Raw genomic sequence first — 20,021 nt, forward strand, 5'->3', positions numbered from 1 at the left:
CAACACAGTTGTCTTTATTATACCTTCCCACAAGCTGTAGTTTCTATGTCTTGCGTCCGACTTTCAATTCCATAAAAAAAATACAATAAAAAAAATACACAATGTGTCTGTCTAAAGTGTGCAAACATATATTTATAACAAAGGATTTGAAGCCCTAGCTATGTCCGTTTTGCAGCCTGGATCGATACACGGAAACACAGCTATTTCAACAGGAAGAGAAGAAGACCAAAAGCGCTGCTGTCACAGCACACCAGGATGTTATTATTTTCTCAGCAGCGATTGCTTAGGTTGGTATTTTCTCCCACTTTGAAAATCATTAACCCATATTTAAATGGCCACGTGGATTAAATACTGTTTTTTCCTCTATACTCAGCTACAGCAAAGACTTTAGAAGGGTAATCAGTCTTGTGAGCAAAGCTTAGATCCATAATACAAAATGCTATCTTCCCTCAGGCTAATTGAAACTGCATCATTCCTCACAGCAGGGAAAGAAGGTAAAGTGTAATCACATGCAATTTTTCATACAACTTCATTTAATGAGCATGGTGCCATCAAGGCCCAAGGAGCGATCAGATGTGTTTGGCGGTGGTTATTACCTGTCGTCTTCTTGTACCTGATGCTTCCGGTGAATTTTAGCATAAAGGTCTTGAACGTGATCTCCTTCTGAAAAAGAAGCAAGTTGGTCCTTTGTGTAGCTATAAGCCCCAGCCATTGGAGGGGAATAAGGCCGCTGGGAGCTGAGGTTTGGAGGTGGCTCTTTAAAGTGATTTATTCTGGCATAATTGGGATCCATATCATCTTCCTCTATAGCATGACTGGCACCAAGGTCCCATAACATTCTTGCCTGTTTCTCCCTTGTTTCTTGATGCTTTGCATTAATCCTGTAATGGAAACAGTAACATTTATTTGATGAGTGTACCCGACAGTTCAAAACTAGCAAAAGAGCTGGACTGACCTATTGTAACTGATTCACCTGGTAAATAACATCATCTGGTTTAGTTCAGTTAAAACACTTGTCAAAAGAAGTTTTCAAATGTAAAAATTGTTTACCAGTGGTGGAGAGGCAGTCCAATCCCCCTCCCCCCATGGAACCACATCCAAGCACAGTGTGCGACATGTTCTTTTCCCAGGCAACATCACTGCATGTCAAGTGCAGACCCAAATGGTGTTAATCGCATATTAATTGCACACAAATAGTGCTTGTAGCCAGTAACTAGGCGGAAGCATTCAGTTCAACCGACCATGTGAAATAGGCCTTAGGGACAGGTATTGTATTAGTGAGGATGTGGAGTGGGGAGGGGGAGCCACAGCTGGACACTCTTGAAATTAAGGTTTAAACCAATTGTGATGCTCTGGATGGAAACATTTCTTCTTGTATCCATTTTTAAAAATGTGGGATAAAACATCTCTATGAAAAATGGGGTAGGAGGAGACATGTAAATATGGATCTAAGTTGATGTTAAAGACGGGATCTGTCAAAAGAATAATGTCAGGATGCACCTTTTGAAAATAATAATAACTGACCATCAAGCTTTACGTCTGTTTGTGTTGTTGTCCCCCAACATTTTTGTGTGCATCAATGGGTTCACAAATTTATTGGATTCCCGACTCATAAAGAAGCCATTATTAGCCCCAAATTACAAGAAAAGTTTAATGTTTGTTGTTGTTTTACTGGTAAATTAAATCCATCAGGTTGATAGAAGTCTAAAATATACCACTTTGTTATTAGCTGCTGACTGTTATCGACTCTGTGTATTGTAAAATCACATGATTTTAGGGGATTTAATGTTGCAAAGCTGATTAAAGGAATTCTGTAGGGGGTCGGGAGAAATTAAGTTGAACTTACCCGGGTCTTCTAATGGTCCCCAGCAGACATTCTGTGCCCACGCAGCCACTCCCCAATGCTCCGGCCCCGCCTCTGGTTCACTTCTAGAATTTCAGACTTCAAAGTCTGGAAACCAATGCGCCTGCATTGCCGTGTCCTCGCTCCCGCTGATGTCATCAGGAGCATACTGCACAGGCCCAGTATGGTCTGTGCCTGCGTAGTACACTCCTGGTGACATCAACATTAGCGAGGACACGGCAACACATGCGCAGTGGTTTTCAGACTTTAAAGTCTGAAATTCCAGAAGTGAACCGGAGGCGGGGCCGGAGCATCGGTGAGTGGCTGAGTGGGCACAGGATGTCTGCCCGGGTAAATTCAACTCATTTTCCCCCCAACCACCCTACAGTATTCCTTTAAGGCTTTCATATGATATACAACCTTTTAATCAGACATAAGGGTCCCGATCCAATTCCCTTTTTCTTCTCAGTTTTCTACTAGGTCACATTTTCACATCCTATCAAAAAAATGCCTTTGAAGCCTTAACGGGAACCTAAACTGAAAAGGATATGGATTTTTCCATTTAAAACAATACCAGTTGCCTGACTCTCCTGCTGATCCTTTGTCTCTATACATTTAGCTACAGCCCCTGAACAAGCTCTGACTGAAGTCAGACTGGATTGCTGCATGCTTGTTTCAGGTGTGTGATGCAAACACTACTGAGGCCACAGAGATCAGCAGGACGGCCAGGCAACTGATATTGTTTAAAAGGAAACATCCATATCCCTCTCAGTTTAGGTTCCCTTTAAACGAGCAAGAAAATCCTCAGAATACTTTTGATATTTTGTGAGATGGCAACAAATGGGAACGTGTACATTTCTTAACGTATGCGCAGTGAAAATTCTCAAACGGTGCCCATTAACGGTACAATTTTCACTAAATGTGATCTTATCTTTCTATGCTATTTGAACGATTGTAACTAATTGGAAGGCAATTATTGATTGTTGACATTTACTGAACGATTCTTTCTTCAAATTCAATCATACAATCCAACTTTCAGATCAATTTTATCCTATTTAGCAATTGATCAAATAGTTGTTCCTAATCGATTGCCTATATAAACGGCAAACTTTCTATACAATTCGATCGTAAAAATAGCATCAAAAGATCGCATTTGGTGAAAAAATGGTACTGTTAATGGGCACCTCAAGATAAAAGAGAATTGTGATGATTTGCTCAGCTGCCTGTGCAGGCAGGCAGCCCTTTGACCATTGTGTAGGTTTGCATGCTGCAGGACTCTGGAAAGAAGAGCTTCTGTCAGTTTTGCAGCTTGTGCTTGCAGAGGAATTTGCATACGTTGTCATGCAAATTGCCTGGCCACATTCATTGGAGGCGTGTACTATAAGTACTATGTCTTTCCCACAATGCTTGGCTGGTCATAAGGATTACGTCCTATGTAACACTCCTGGTGGGGAGTCAGCCTTGCTCTCTGTTTGAACATCAGCTTAGAGTAATTCCTGAATCTGCGCTTGGCAGATTTCCCTAGTGCAGTTAGAATTGTATTATCTGTATTGCCTGTTCTGTCTTGTCTTGCCTGTTGCCATTGTCCTGTCCCTACGGTGGTTGAGAGGAAATGGTTCTGATCTCTGTTCTTGGAGTATAGCTGGTGCAGCGGTTGCTACCAGCTATCTCTTCTGTTCTGTCTCCTGGGATCGCGCTAGCTACTTTTCGCTAGCGCTGGGGATCCTTCTGTTCTGTCTCCTGGGATCGTGCTAGCTACTTTTCGCTAGCGCTGGGGATCCTTCTGTTCTGTCTCCTGGTATCGCGCTAGCTACTTTTCGCTAGCGCTGGGGATCCTTCTGTTCTGTCTTCTGGGATCGCGCTAGCCACTTTTCGCTAGCGCTGGGGATCCTTCTGTTCTGCTACTCTGTACCTGGATCGCGCTAGCCACTTTTCGCTAGTGCTGTGGATCCTATCTCTCGCTTGTCCCTGTTTTCGTGTGTCTGTCTTGTCTGCTACGCTTGCTGGAGGCTCGGTGAGGTAACCGTTAAGCAAGCGCTCGCGTCCTCTGTTTCATGTTTGTCTGTTAATGGTTAGTTAGGCGTGCTTGTCTCTATTGTGCTTATCACGTGGAGACCGCGCATAACCGCGTGCACTGTTGCGAATGAGTGCGGTGTTCGCGGTTAGCTAGCGTTTGTTATTTTCCGTATCTCCTCATTGTTTTATTTGCTGTGCCTTTGCTACCCTCGTATTCTATTCTGATCTGCCTTGTGTCACGTCTGGCGATCGCACCTCTCGCGATCGCGTTCCTATTTCATATCTGCTGTTGTGTGTGCGCGGTCGCGGGGTGGCGACTGGATTGGCGCACACACATACAACCTGTCCCTTTGCTCATTTTCATTTGCAATCGCCTCTCTTTCGATTGCGTTCTGCGCTTCGTACAATTCCTGTCTGGCATTTGTGGAGGTACAGAGGATTGGTTCCCCTGCACTCCCCAGCGCCATCTGCCGACAGGAATTTCCCTCTACAGGTGCGTAGCACCTTTTGCTGGGTGCCTGCAATTACACGCTTGTGGAGGATTTCCGCCGTGTCGGCGCACGCATTGTGCGCTGATCACGGAGAAAGTTCCACAATCGTTACAAGAATATTTTCATTTGCTCAAAAAAAAGATTTTTCAGCTTGGCAAAGTTTAGGTAAATTTGTGCCACATACAAAATTGTCAAATCTCTGGCATTTATAGCAATATTAAGAGATAAGGGACTTGATTCACAAAGCGGTGCTAACTGTTAGCACGCCTGTGAAAACCCCCTTAGCACGTCTAAACAAGCTTTTCGCGCATAAAACTTTACGCGCGTACTGCACAGAGCGCAGGGCGCTCCGCGCGAAGTGCCCATTAAAGTCTATGGGACTTAGGGCGCGTAAAACTTTGCGCGCGTAAAACTTTGTGCGCGCAAAGTTAGCGCGCGATCTGATTGAGAAATTCGGTGCTAACCTACTTAGCACCCTGGTTAGCGCATCTAAAGACTTTAGACGTGCTAAGTAGGTTAGCACCGCTTTGTGAATCAAGCCCATGCTGTCATAAAGTTGCTTTACAATATCTGTAAGTCTGAAACATGGATATAAAGTAATGTGCAGTTAAGCAAGTTTTTTTTTTCAGTGGAATCTGTCTATGTTTACAAGTCTGAATTGTTAATTAAAGCAGACAGTTGGCATCTATCATATCATATACCAGATTATGGTGGTACAGTGCAAGGCCAGATACACATGAATGTAATACTTTATTAAATTAATTAGACTAGTAAATTACAGGAAACGGCAATCTGCTTTGAACACAGTTGCTAGTCGTTGGAGGTGATTATGACCTAATAAGACCTCTAGCTATGTTACTGGGCAGGAGTGTGTGTGTGTGTGTGTGCGTGTGTGTGTGTGTGTTAGATTACCTGTGTATACTGATTTCTATGGTACTTCAGCAGAATACCATCATTTTCAGACAAATTGAAACAGGCTGCATGGGAAAGGGATATGAAAAATATATAAAGGTGAGATTTCCTCTCAAGTTCTTTTCTAGCAAGAGAAGTTATTTTGTATGCACATCCTTGGGGGAATTTTACAGGCTGTTACATTGTATACTATTTCTGGGCAACATGTAGGCTTGTCAACATTTATTGGCATACCACTTACTGATTTGTTGGTTTTCTCTCAGTGATCATTTTTTTTCTTGTCTAGCTATTCCTCAAGTCTTGATTACAGGAACACTATCAATTAAAACAACTTTTTTTTAATACTCTATATTAGGGTACACATTACCACTAGTGCTAGGGGTACGTTATTTATTCAACCAGTTCTCTCTACCTCTCTCCCTGCTTAAAAATCAACCTTCATTCCACACACAGCTCACAAATATAGTTCACTGTGTCGCAGCATGCAGGAGACATGAGGAGGAGGCTGCTGATCTGAGGAGGTAACATGTAGCTAGATGTGCTGTAATATTGCTGTAATATATATAGCAGGGAGATGTGTATACACTATTCCTGACTAACTGACTGACTTGGCTTGCTTGTGACTTTTCACTCCAGGCTTCATCTACTTTGAAGGCTGCTATGTGGTGCCATGCTGAGAGGGATAGACGCTGTTTACAAAGGCATTATTAGCATCTTTAACAGTCAAAGAAGCAAAGATAATTAACACACATGTTGGAATCTTTAAAGAGATCCCGAGGTGGAATATTTAAATCTTAACAGAACCCAGACGCATGTCATGTGCACAATGACATGCCTCTATGTCTCTCTATTGCTGCCGTTAGTGCCCCCCCAGGAGTCTTCTGTGCCCCCCTGAAAATATCGCCAGGCTAGCGACAATCTGCTTGTTGCTAGCAGTCTGTTTACCTGAGGCTTGTCAATCAACCTCCTCCGCATAGCCACCTCATATGACAGGCTCCCCCCACCGATCCCCGCCTCTGCTAGCTTCCTCCAATCAGAAGCCAAGCCGTGACCCAGGAGTACGCCCCAGAGATTTGTAGAGGGCACACTTTTCTTGCTTTTGGTTTTTGGCTGTAGTGTGACTTTAAAAAGTCAAGACACGTGATTTGATTATCAGACAATTGATGTTTATTAGACTTTGGCATGCCCAAGTAAAGTTTAAAGTTGAAAGCTCCTACATTTAGCTCTCTAGTCTCCCTATCAGCTTCCAAGTGTTTACTAGATCTCTTGGGATCTTCAGTGCTCTCAACCAAACTTTGGTAACTCAACCTTATAATATAATTTGAATAATATCCTGAACCACTGCAAACAATTATTTCATCAATCGGTTTAATTCACACCCATAAAAATAATAAAAACACAGTATCATAAATGTCACAATAAAGCATAAAATTCCTGCTGAGACCTCACATGACAACTTCTCATACACATAGAAGCCACCCTAACTGTGCCACCTAAATAAACAGACCTGGAACATAGTCTCTTGTTCTCAAACCTGCCTACTATAACAATCGTGATAGACTGTAGATCAGTGCACACACTTGTTTACATGAGATCCTTCTCAGTTAGTGTGATTGGCTTCAAGGCAATCTACAACAGACCTTGCATCTGCATGGAAATAGGAAGCATTGCTTTTTAGTTGGAGGGCTTTTTGGTCTCTTTTAGTCCTGTACACTCTCCTTGTGGTTTTGGGACACCCTGATCTGCTTGGTTGCTGTGTTGTACTGGTCCAAGTGGGGTTGACATGGCTCTGTAAAGTTTAAAACTATAGGTTTGCTAGACACCAGTGGTTCTGGGTGCTGGCCTGGCTTTCAGAAGCATAAAGAGATTATTTGCATATTCAGTAGCGGTGCATTGTGGGTAACCACAGATGTTCACATAAAGCGGAATTTAAATTCCTTCTATTTTAAGAAGGCAAACCAACCTAAAAAAAGTAAATGTTGGCTTACCTTAAAGAAGTCAAATGACTGGGGGGCTCCTCCTATCCCTTTATGTCCTAAACCCCTAGGGGGGACAGTGCTGAATTGGAGTATAATTTGGTAGAATCCATTTGGTCACTTTCTTTGTTTTCTAGTGAGCAACCACTGAGATACTGGGATCGCCCATGCTTCTTGTGCAGTGATCTGCAAATTTGGCTCTCCAGCTGTTAAGAAACTACAAGTCCCACAATGCATTGCGGGAGTCTGACAGCCACAGTTATGATTGATAAAGACAAATGCATTGTGGGACTTGTAGTTCCTCAACAGTTGGAGAGCCAAGTTTGCAGATCACTGTTCTAGTGGAGATGGACAAACTCTCCACAAGAGCATTACCATGATTGCCACTGTTGCAGCTCAGATTGTGTGCATATATTCTTATATATATTAAGACCAGAACTCGAAGTCTGGCCACTTCGGGATCTGGCCAGCCAATGTTATAAGTAGCAAATAAGGTAAACACTTCTAAATAACAGTCAATAATCAGACTTTGGCCAGCCAGAATGTGACCTGACCAGAGCTGGCTGGCCAAGTCTCGAAAATCAGTAAAGTTCAGTGGAAAAGGCGGTGTATGCACATCACCAGGCAACTCTAACCTCTCCACATTGCTGCTGTTCTGAGGTTCCACTCAGAACAGGCTTCCCCATTGTCGACCAAATAATTTGAGTACACGTGCCTAGCATCATATTCATAGGTAAAACATGAGGGATACAAGGCAAAAAAATCTTTAAAGAGACAATAAGATCTAAACTAGTGTAGTATATCTGGATTGTGGAAGAGAGTTATATGGGTACTCACGAAATAAGGTTGCAAGCAGGGCAACCAACCAATAAGGCTTGTGGTCATCCCCACTTGGTAGCAGCAGGTCTCTATATACTTGTTGGTCATTCTCTGTACAATTGTATTGATCCTAATTGCTACAGGTGCTGGCAGGATACCGCCCTCCAAAGAGGGTAAGTGATACAACACGAGAAAGAGGCAGCCAGGTTGAATAAATCACTTTAAAAAACGTGGAAAACAGTGGAAAACACAAGGTGGCTTACCTCAATGATGAGACTAATAATGGAAAATCAATTAATTTATTTGAACTACAGCTTGATAAATTAATAATTTCGGTTTTAACAAAAATGTTTTTGTTAAAAGGATATTAATAAGGGAAGGAGGTGCTATCATGTGAGGTGGAAGAAGTGTAGATTGGCCACGTGACTGAAGAGCCATTGGCCATTTTGGTGAAGGAAGGGAAGACCTGCCTCTACTAGCATAAAATTATTTTACTGAATAGGTTAATACAATTAAATAAATCAAAATAAAAAGGGGTTTTATTAGGCAGAATTCCCTGATAAATAAATACATAGGTAAAGGTTGTAAATGTAGGGGGGATGTATAAAATTAATTGTGCTTGCATATGACAGTATGTTTTTTACTCTGAATGACAGCTATGTGTTGACAAAGAGTCAGATGAAAGTGAATTTATTCTTAAAAATATTTTAAGAATATTGCTATTCAAATACATTGTATAGGAAATTTCAACCAGTGAAACTGTTATAAAGGAAAAGAGATGAATTTGGTACAAAATAGGCATAATTCCTTGTGGGAATACATTTGAAAAGTTAAAAAATTATGCTCTAGCTCTACGCAGTTCTGGCTGCAGTGTACATAGATTGAAGATCCAGAACATTTCTCTAGCCCTCCGCCTACTGTCTCTATCATAAGAAGATTGAAGTAGAATGTGTTTGATGGGGGGGTAAAAAGATAGTAATAATGGGTTGTTGTTGTTGATGACGATTCAAGAAGTGTCTGGACAAGCTATGTTTTGGGAAGCCTTTGATTATGTTGTGTCTGTGCTGTCCAAGTCTAGTCCTGTTGTGTTGGCTAGTATGCCCTACATATTGTAACCCACAGTGGCATGTAAAGATAGATAACAAAAGTGGTTGAGCAGGAAGAAAGCTAAACTACATATGAGTGCTGGCAGCATTGCTGCAGAGGATAAATGGGTGGAGAGTCAGCCAGTGCTCAGGCCATATGCCACACACTGCTACAATGATTCTTGTCTCAGAAGGAAGCCTCGTCTAAAGATGATGCACAAGAATGGCGGCAAGCAGTTTGCTTAAGACAAGCAGACTAAGGGCATGTATTACTGGAACCATGTCCTGTGGGTCTGCTGAGAACAAAATAAACTTATTTGGTTCAGAACACTTCTTGCATCACAGAAACACCTAAATACCATGATGGAAAATGGTATTGCTGCTGTTCTAAAAACAAAATCAAAATGAGCATTAGTAAAAATAATGCAGAGGCAAAAGTACCATCATCATCATCAGCACCTAGCAGGAACAGACATTTTTTTTTAAATATATGCTTTAGCACAGTCAAAGAGACTTGGCTGCATGCATGGTGATCACAGGCATCCAATAAGATGTCTGTCACCAAAGACATGGGTGTCCAGAATCCAGAACACTGCTGGCTTGAAAGGACCAATTCCCAAATCCACAGTTGTTAAACAGATGTGCAGAGTAAATATTCTATTCTGCACCCTCAAAAAACCCAGACATTCCAGATGAAGGTTACCAATCCATGAATAGTGTGGGCCAGTTATCCTTGAAAAGGAAAGATTCTCTAGTCCACATCCCAATTAGATAAGTTTCATTGCTTTTTACAATTAAGGTCTGCTTTAAGAAAACATAGTAGTAGCAGTAGGGTATTGTACCGTGTTAGCCATCAGTAAAAGCAAGAAGTTTTAAATCAGGATGATACCATTTATTGGCTAACTACAAATGAATAAGAATGAACAAGCTTTCGGCCTTGCAGCCTTCGTCAGGTTTACATCCTGTTAGTTTGCAAGCTGGTGGTACAGACAGCTTATATACATGCAACATCAAAAGGGAAAACAGATATTTTTTTCAAGCATAAATACATCATTAACCTTCCTGGCGGTAAGCCCGAGCTGAGCTCGGGCTATGCCGCGCAGGGGGAGATCTCAGCCCCTGGTGGGGCGATTTTCATTTTGTAAATTGCTGTGCGCGCAGCCAGCACTTTGCTAGCCGCGCGCACAGCTTGATCGCCGCCGCTCTGCGGCGATCGGCCGCACGCAGCGGCTGAAGAGGGCCCCCCCCCCCCGCCAGAGCCCTGCGCTGCCCGGATCAATGAGTTGCGGGCAGCGCTATGGGCTGGATCGTGTGTCCCTGACGTCCATGACGTCATCCCGATCGTCGCCATGGCGACAGGAGAAGCCAAACAGGGGAACGCGTTGTATACGCGTTCCCCTGTTTGCTATAGATGCCGGCGACGATCGGACTAGAGGGCCACATGCGCCCTCTAGTGGTGTTTCATGTAGCTACCACTCTGGTAGCTTTACATGAAACATTAAAAAATAAATTAAAAAAAATTGGAATTCTGCAATTTTTGCAGAAAAAATTAACCGCCAAGGAGGTTAAGATGCCTTAATACAAACAGACCATCTAAATGGGGTAAGATAAGGATCCTTGCTTACTTTATTGCTCACAGACCTGGTATTAGGATTGACCCAGAGGTATCGTAAATTCCTAGTTCACAAGTTCAGCTAGGGTGGCTGAGACAATTCATATATCATCAATCTCATACCAATATAGAAAGTTGTTGTCCTTATTCAAACCCTTCTGCACAGCTTTGAAACAATTTATAAATTTTGTTTCTGCTATTAATCGATCATTTGACGTTTTGAAGCCGCCCTTCAGGGCAGTGACACGAAGATCATCCATGCTGTGTCCGTTGGACCAAAAGTGTGTAGCAACTGGGAGCCCAGATTTGGTATCATTAATAGTGTGCCTGTGTCCATTCATACGTTTGCGCAGAGTTTGTCCAGTTTCTCCCACGTACATAACATTGGGGCATTTAGCACACATGATCAGATATACCAGATTGGTGGACCCACAAGAAAATGTACCTTGTACTCTGTACTCCTGTTGTGAACCTGGTATCGTTACCCTGTCAGTGGAGTAAATGTGTCTGCAGGTCCCACATATTTTTTGTCGGCAGGGTGATGTTCCGTTTTGTTGAGGCCTATTCAAAGAGCTCCTGACAATCATCTGTTTTAGATTGTGTGGTTGCCGATATGACAAGAGTGGAGGTTTAGGGAATATCGTTCTCAGTCTGTGATCCTTGTGTAAAATGGGATGAAGTTCCTTAGCAATCCTCCTTAAGATTTCCAGGTGTGGGTTGTAGGTGACAACCAAAAGGACACGTTCCTGTTTCTGGTTTTGCTTATATTTCAGGAGTTCAGTCCTGGGGATGTTGCTGGCTTTCCTGATTTGGGCCTCAGCCATGGGAGGACTGTAACCTTGTTTAATGAAAGTGTTCTTAAGGTGATCCAGGTGCTTGTCTCTGTCCATCCTATCAGAACAAATCCGGTTGTACCTTATAGCTTGGCTGTAAATTATAGAGTTCTTAATGTGCTTGGGATGAAAACTGTCATATCTTAGGTATGTGGGACGGTCTGTAGGTTTGCGATACACAGAGGTTTGTATGTTGTTACCCCTGATGTATATGGTGGTGTCCAGAAAGTTAATCTCTGTGTGAGAGTAGGTAAGTTTCAATTTGATTGTAGGATGGAAGGCATTGAAGTTCCTGTGGAACTGGAGAAGATCATCCTCACTTGCGGACCAGATGATTAAAATATCATCAATGAAGCGGGAGTAGGCCAAGGGTTTTATGCCACATGCATTGAGGTATTCCTCTTCGATTTTGGCCAACTAACAGGATGTAAACCTGACGAAGGCTGCAAGGCCGAAAGCTTGTTCATTCTTATTCATTTGTAGTTAGCCAATAAATGGCATCATCCTGATTTAAAACTTCTTGCTTTTACTGATGGCTAACACGGTACAATACCCTACTGCTACTACTATGCTTGAAGATACCGCAATGTACCGCACTTTCCTGGAACTAAAGAAAGACCTGAAGAAACTTGCACAACTGGACAGCGACATCTTCTTCTTGACTACATGCAAAAAGGAAAAACTTATACCTCAAGGACTAAGGATACAGAATCCCACCCTGCATACATACAATAGCAGGTTTGCAGAAGAAATCTGCAGGAGGAGCTCGGAGAGAATACGGAATAACCTTTTAAGAGTCTGCTATAACCGTAAGAGGATAACAAAGGATGAGATACAGAGCCTGAAACTGTCTCTGAATGATGACCACACTGGATATACATGGGATCAACTACAGACCTTCTATGGGAAACTACAGAGATTCCTAATTAACAACAAAAAGAAAAAACTTCAGAGACTTAGAATTAAGAGTGGACGCCTGGATGCACAAGCAGCAGAAAAAGAGCAACCCACAGGTGTAATGAATCTTTCCTCTTATCAGGCTACTGAAGCTGAAATGTCAGTACTCTCCAAATGCCTGTCATTCTGCCCTGCGAGACCCATAGACAGGATTGCACTCTGTGGAGATATGGAGGAATTTTTCAGAAAGCTGCGACTCAAGGAACACTACCATGATAAGGAAGCCTGTGATACAATGGATAATGGACCAAAACGCACCAGATCTAAAAAGAAAAAAAGATGGACCCCCAAAGAAGGAAAAAACCCGGCCCTGGATAAATACATAAACAAATTCAGACGCAGAATCTCTGATAGGATCCTGAGTAAAAGAAAGACACTGGCCCAGAACGTAACACCACAGGAGCGACAGGCCATCAGATCCCTTAAGGAGAATAAGGACATTATTATTAAACCAGCGGATAAAGGTGGTGCCATAGTCATAATGAACACCAGTGACTACATCCAGGAGGCACAAAGACCATTATCCAATACCGCTCACTATGCCAAATTACAGGGGGACCCCACAAAAGGCTACAGGATGGCACTTAATAGGATGGTTAACAGATTGCCTGCAAACATCAGACTACATGTAAGGACCCTTATCCCTGAAGAGCCTAGAACAGCCTGCTTTTACATGCTTCCCAAGATCCACAAAGAGGAAAACCCAGGCAGGCCCATAATCTCAGGGAGCGGAACTCTTACAGAGAACATCTCAGGGTGGCTGGAAAACATCTTGAAACCTCTTGTCTGTAAAAGACCCAGCTACTTACAGGATACCACCCACCTCCTGAACAAACTGTCAGCCATCGGCCCAGTACCTGAGGGAACCATACTGGCCACGATGGACGTGGAGTCCCTGTACACGAACATTCCCCATGATGATGGTATTGCGGCCTGCCGTAAATATCTTCAGGGTCAGGGCATACCTGTAAAGCCGATTACTGGACTGATCAAATTCATTCTCACTCATAATTATTTCACTTTTGGACAGGACCTCTATTTACAGCAGATGGGCGTGGCAATGGGTTCGCGATTCGCTCCACAGTATGCAAATCTATTAATGGCCAAAATCGAAGAGGAATACCTAAATGCATGTGGCATAAAACCCTTGGCCTACTTCCGCTTCATTGATGATATTTTAATCATCTGGTCCGAAAGTGAGGATGATCTTCTCCAGTTCCACAGGAACTTCAATGCCTTCCATCCTACAATCAAATTGAAACTTACCTACTCTCACACAGAGATTAACTTTCTGGACACCACCATATACATCAGGGGTAACAACATACAAACCTCTGTGTATCGCAAACGTACAGACCGTCCCACATACCTAAGATATGACAGTTTTCATCCCAAGCACATTAACCACTTAACGACCGCCCCCAGCCGATGGGCGGCGGCAAAGTCCGGGCCCAAACGACCGCAATACGCCCATCGGCGGGGGCGGCTGCGGGAGTGGCTATGCGGCGATCGCGTCATTCGTGACGCGATCAGCCGCCGGGGACTGGCTCCGCCCCCCGTTCGCCGTAACCCGCCGGCCGTTCGGAAGCGCCGGCGGGTTACTGGCATCCGGATCGCCGCTGCAACAGTGTATAATAGGCTTTGTAATGTATACAAAGCCTATTATACTGGCTGCCTCCTGCCCTGGTGGTCCCAGTGTCCGAGGGACCACCAGGGCAGGCTGCAGCCACCCTAGTCTGCACCAAACACACTGATTTCCCCCCCCCCCCTGCCCCCTGATCGCCCACAGCACCCCTCAGACCCCCCCCTGCCCACCCCCCAGACCACTGTTTGCACCCAGTCACCCTCCTAATCACCCATCAATCACTCCCTGTCACTATCTGTCAACGCTATTTTTTTTTTAAGTCCCTAATCTGCCCCCTACTCCCTCCTGATCACCCCCCACCCCTCAGATTCTCCCCAGACCCCCCCCCAGACCCCCCCCCCCCCGTGTACTGTATGCATCTATCCCCCCTGATCACCTGTCAATCACCTGTCAATCACCTGTCAATCACCCGTCAATCACCCCCTGTCACTGCCACCCATCAATCAGCCCCTGATCTGCCCCTTGCGGGCAATCTGATCACCCCCCCACACCAATAGATCGCCCGCAGATCCGACATCAGATCACCTCCCAAATCCATTGTTTACATCTATTCTCTCCTCTAAACACCCACTAATTACCCATCAATCACCCCCTATCACCACCTGTCACTGTTACCCATCAGATTAGACCCTAATCTGCCCCTTGCGGGCACCCAATCACCTGCCCACACGCTCAGATTGCCCTCAGACCCCCCCCTTATCAATTCGCCCGTGCAATATTTACATCTGTTATTCCGGGTAATAACCCACTGATCACCTGTCAATCACCCATCAATCACCCCCTGTCACTGCCACCCATCAATCAGCCCCTAACCTGCCCCTTGCGGGCAATCTGATCACCCCCCCACACCAATAGATCGCCCGCAGATCCGACATCAGATCACCTCCCAAATCCATTGTTTACATCTATTCTCTCCTCTAAACACCCACTAATTACCCATCAATCACCCCCTATCACCACCTGTCACTGTTACCCATCAGATTAGACCCTAATCTGCCCCTTGTGGGCACCCAATCACCTGCCCACACGCTCAGATTGCCCTCAGACCCCCCCCTTATCAATTCGCCCGTGCAATATTTACATCTGTTATTCCGGGTAATAACCCACTGATCACCTGTCAATCACCCATCAATCACCCCCTGTCACTGCCACCCATCAATCACCCCCAGTCACTGCCACCCATCAATCAGCCCCTAACCTGCCCCTTGCGGGCAATCTGATCACCCACCCACACCAATAGATCGCCCGCAGATCCGACATCAGATCACCTCCCAAATCCATTGTTTACATCTATTCTCTCCTCTAAACACCCACTAATTACCCATCAATCACCCCCTATCACCACCTGTCACTGTTACCCATCAGATTAGACCCTAATCTGCCCCTTGCGGGCACCCAATCACCCGCCCACACGCTCAGATTGCCCTCAGACCCCCCCCCCCTTATCAATTTGCCCGTGCAATATTTACATCTGTTATTCCGGGTAATAACCCACTGATCACCTGTCAATCACCCATCAATCACCCCCTGTCACTGCCACCCATCAATCACCCCCTGTCACTGCCACCCATCAATCAGCCCCTAACCTGCCCCTTGCGGGCAATCTGATCACCCACCCACACCAATAGATCGCCCGCAGATCCGACATCAGATCACCTCCCAAATCCATTGTTTACATCTATTCTCTCCTCTAAACACCCACTAATTACCCATCAATCACCCCCTATCACCACCTGTCACTGTTACCCATCAGATTAGACCCTAATCTGCCCCTTGCGGGCACCCAATCACCCGCCCACACCTCAGAACGCCCTCAGACCCCAGCCCTGATCACCTCGCCAGTGCATTGCTTGCATCTATTTCCCCCCTCTAATCACACCTTGAGACACCCATCAATCACCTCCTGTCACCCCCTAGCACACCTACCCATCAGATCAGGCCCTAATTTGCCCCGTGTGGGCTCCTGATCACTCGGCCAAACCCTCAGATCCCCCTCAGACCCCCTTCCGATCACCTCCCCAGTGCATTGATTGCATCTATTTTCCCCTCTAACCGCCCCCTGAGACACCCATCAATCACCTCCTGTCACCCCCCTAGCACTCCTATCCATCAGATCAGGCCCAATACATCCTGTCATCTAAGAGGCCACCCTGCTTATGACCGATTCCACAAAATTTGCCCCCTCATAGACCACCTGTCATCAAAATTTGCAGATGCTTATACCCCTGAACAGTCATTTTGAGAAATTTGGTTTCCAGACTACTCACAGTTTTGGGCCCGTAAAATGCCAGGGCAGTATAGGAACCCCACAAGTGACCCCATTTTAGAAAGAAGACACCCCAAGGTATTCTGTTAGGTGTATGATGGGTTCATAGAATATTTTATTTTTTGTCAAAAGTTAGCGGAAATTGGATTGTTATTGTTTTTTTCACAAAGTGTCATTTTTCACTAACTTGTGAGAAAAAATAAAATCTTCTATGAACTCACCATACCCCTAACGGAATACCTTGGGGTGTCTTCTTTCTAAAATGGGGTCACTTGTGGGGTTCCTATACTGCCCTGGCATTTTAGGGGCCCTAAACCGTGAGGAGTAGTCTAGAAAACAAATGCCTCAAAATGACCTGTGAATAGGACGTTGGGCCCCTTAGCGCACCTAGGCTGCAAAAAAGTGTCACACATGTGGTATCGCCATACTCAGGAGAAGTAGTATAATGTGTTTTGTGGTGTATTTTTACACATACCCATGCTGGGTGGGAGAAATCTCTCTGTAAATGGACAATTGTGTGTAAAACAAATAAAAAAATGTGTCATTTACAGAGATATTTCTCCCACCCAGCATGGTTATATGTAAAAATACACCACAAAACACATTATACTACTTCTTCTGAGTACGGCGATACCACATGTGTGACACTTTTTTGCAGCCTAACTGTGCTAAGGGGCCCAAAGTCCAATGAGTACCTTTAGGATTTCACAGGTCATTTTGAGACATTTGGGTTCAAGACTACTCCTCACGGTTTAGGGCCCCTAAAATGCCAGGGCAGTATAGGAACCCCACAAGTGACCCCATTTTAGAAAGAAGACACCCCAAGGTATTCTTTTAGGTGTATGATGAGTTCATAGAAGATTTTATTTTTTGTCACAAGTTAGCGGAAATTGATATGTATTGTTTTTTTTTTTCACAAAGTGTCATTTTCCGCTAACTTGTGACAAAAAAAAAATCTTCTATGAACTCACCATACTCCTAACAGAATACCTTGGGGTGTCTTCTTTCTAAAATGGGGTCACTTGTGGGGTTCCTATACTGCCCTGGCATTTTAGGGGCCCTAAACCGTGAGGAGTAGTCTAGAATCCAAATGCCTCAAAATGACCTGTGAATAGGACGTTAGGCCCCTTCGCGCACCTAGGTTGCAAAAAAGTGTCACACATGTGGTATCGCCGTACTCAGAAGAAGTAGTATAATGTGTTTTGGGGTGTATTTTTATACATACCCATGCTGGGTGGGAGAAATCTCTCTGTAAATGGACAATTGTGTGTAAAAAAAATCAAATAATTGTCATTTACAGAGATATTTCTCCCACCCAGCATGGGTATGTGTAAAAATACACCCCAAAACACATTATACTACTTCTCCTGAGTACGGCGGTACCACATGTGTGGCACTTTTTTGCACCCTAAGTGCGCTAAGGGGCCCAAAGTCCAATGAGTACCTTTAGGATTTCACAGGTCATTTTGCCACATTTGGTTTCAAGACTACTCCTCACGGTTTAGGGCCCCTAAAATACCAGGGCAGTATAGGAACCCCACAAATGACTCCATTTTAGAAAGAAGACACCCCAAGGTATTCCGTTAGGAGAATGGCGAGTTCATAGAAGATTTTATTTTTTGTCACAAGTTAGCGGAAAATGACACTTTGTGAAAAAAAACAATTAAAATCAATTTCCGCTAACTTGTGACAAAAAAAAAAAATCTTCTATGAACTCACCATACATCTAACGGAATACCTTGGGGTGTCTTCTTTCTAAAATGGGGTAATTTGTGGGGTTCCTATACTGTCCTGGCATTTTAGGGGCCCTAAACCGTGAGGAGTAGTCTTGAAACGAAATTTCTCAAAATGACCTGTGAAATCCTAAAGGTACTCATTGGACTTTGGGCCCCTTAGCGCAGTTAGGGTGCAAAAAAGTGCCACACATGTGGTATCGCCGTACTCAGGAGAAGTAGTATAATGTGTTTTGGGGTGTATTTTTCCACATACCCATGCTGAGTGGGAGAAATATCTCTATAAATAGACAATTGTGTGTAAAAAAAATAAAAAAATTGTCATTTACGGAGATATTTCTCCCACCCAGCATGTGTATGTGTAAAAATACACCCCAAAACACATTATACTACTTTTCCTGAGTACGGCAATACCACATGTGTGGCACTTTTTTGCGGCCTAACTGCGCTAAGGGGCCCAAAGTCCAATGAGCATCTTTAGGCTTTACAGGGGTGCTTACAATTAGGCACCCCCCAAATGCCAGGACAGTAAACACACCCCACAAATGACCCCATTCTGGAAAGTAGACACTTCAAGGTATTCAGAGAGGAGCATAGTGAGTCTGTGGCAGATTTCATTTTTTTTTGTCGCAAGTTAGAAGAAATGGAAACTTTTTTTTTTTTTTTTTTTGGTCACAAACTGTCATTTTCCGCTAACTTGTGACAAAAAATAAAATCTTCTATGAACTCACCATGCCTCTCACTGAATACTTTGGGATGTCTTCTTTCCAAAATGGGGTCATTTGGGGGGTATTTGTACTATCCTGGAATTTTAGCCCCTCATGAAACATGACAGGTGCGCAGAAAAGTCAGAGATGCTTGAAAATGGGAAAATTCACTTTTGGCACCATAGTTTGTAAACGCTATAACTTTTACCCAATCCAATAAATATACACTGAATGTTTTTTTTTTAATCAAAGACATGTAGCAGAATAACTTTCGCGCTCAAATGTATAGGAAATTTTACTTTATTTGAAAAATGTCAGCACAGAAAGTTAAAAAAGTCATTTTTTTGACAAAATTCATGTCTTTTTTGATGAATATAATAAAAAGTAAAACTCGCAGCAGCAATCAAATAGCATCAAAAGAAAGCTGTATTAGTGACAAGAAAAGGAGGTAAAATTCATTTAGGTGGTAGGTTGTATGACCGAGCAATAAACCGTGAAAGCTGCAGTGGTCTGAATGGAGAAAAAGGCTCTGGTCCTTAAGGGGCGAAAAGACTGTGGTCCTGAAGTGGTTAAGAACTCTATAATTTACAGCCAAGCTATAAGGTACAACCGGATTTGTTCTGACAGGATGGACAGAGACAAGCACCTGGATCACCTTAAGAACACTTTCATTAAACAAGGTTACAGTCCTCCCATGGCTGAGGCCCAAATCAGGAAAGCCAGCAACATCCCCAGGACTGAACTCCTGAAATATAAGCAAAACCAGAAAGAGGAACGTGTCCCTTTGGTTGTCACCTACAACCCACACCTGGAAATCTTAAGGAGGATTGCTAAGGAACTTCATCCCATTTTACACAAGGATCACAGACTGAGAACGATATTCCCTAAACCTCCACTCTTGTCATATCGGCAACCACACAATCTAAAACAGATGATTGTCAGGAGCTCTTTGAATAGGCCTCAACAAAACGGAACATCACCCTGCCGACAAAAAATATGTGGGACCTGCAGACACATTTACTCCACTGACAGGGTAACAATACCAGGTTCACAACAGGAGTACAGAGTACAAGGTACATTTTCTTGTGGGTCCACCAATCTGGTATATCTGATCATGTGTGCTAAA

General features: G+C 43.8%; 1 protein-coding gene across 1 annotated transcript in view; it reads right to left on the minus strand.

The window, feature by feature from the left end:
• Positions 1-20,021, minus strand: part of LOC137524772 (partitioning defective 3 homolog B-like) — a 546,555-nt gene that overhangs the window by 500,292 nt on the left and 26,242 nt on the right. The window contains exon 2 of the mRNA XM_068245010.1: positions 597-881. Within this exon, the coding sequence (XP_068101111.1) occupies positions 597-881 (285 nt within the window). The remainder of the gene's footprint in view (positions 1-596; positions 882-20,021) is intronic.

This window comes from Hyperolius riggenbachi, chromosome 7 (assembly GCF_040937935.1).
Source record: "Hyperolius riggenbachi isolate aHypRig1 chromosome 7, aHypRig1.pri, whole genome shotgun sequence".
NCBI classification, from domain to species: Eukaryota; Metazoa; Chordata; class Amphibia; order Anura; family Hyperoliidae; genus Hyperolius; species Hyperolius riggenbachi.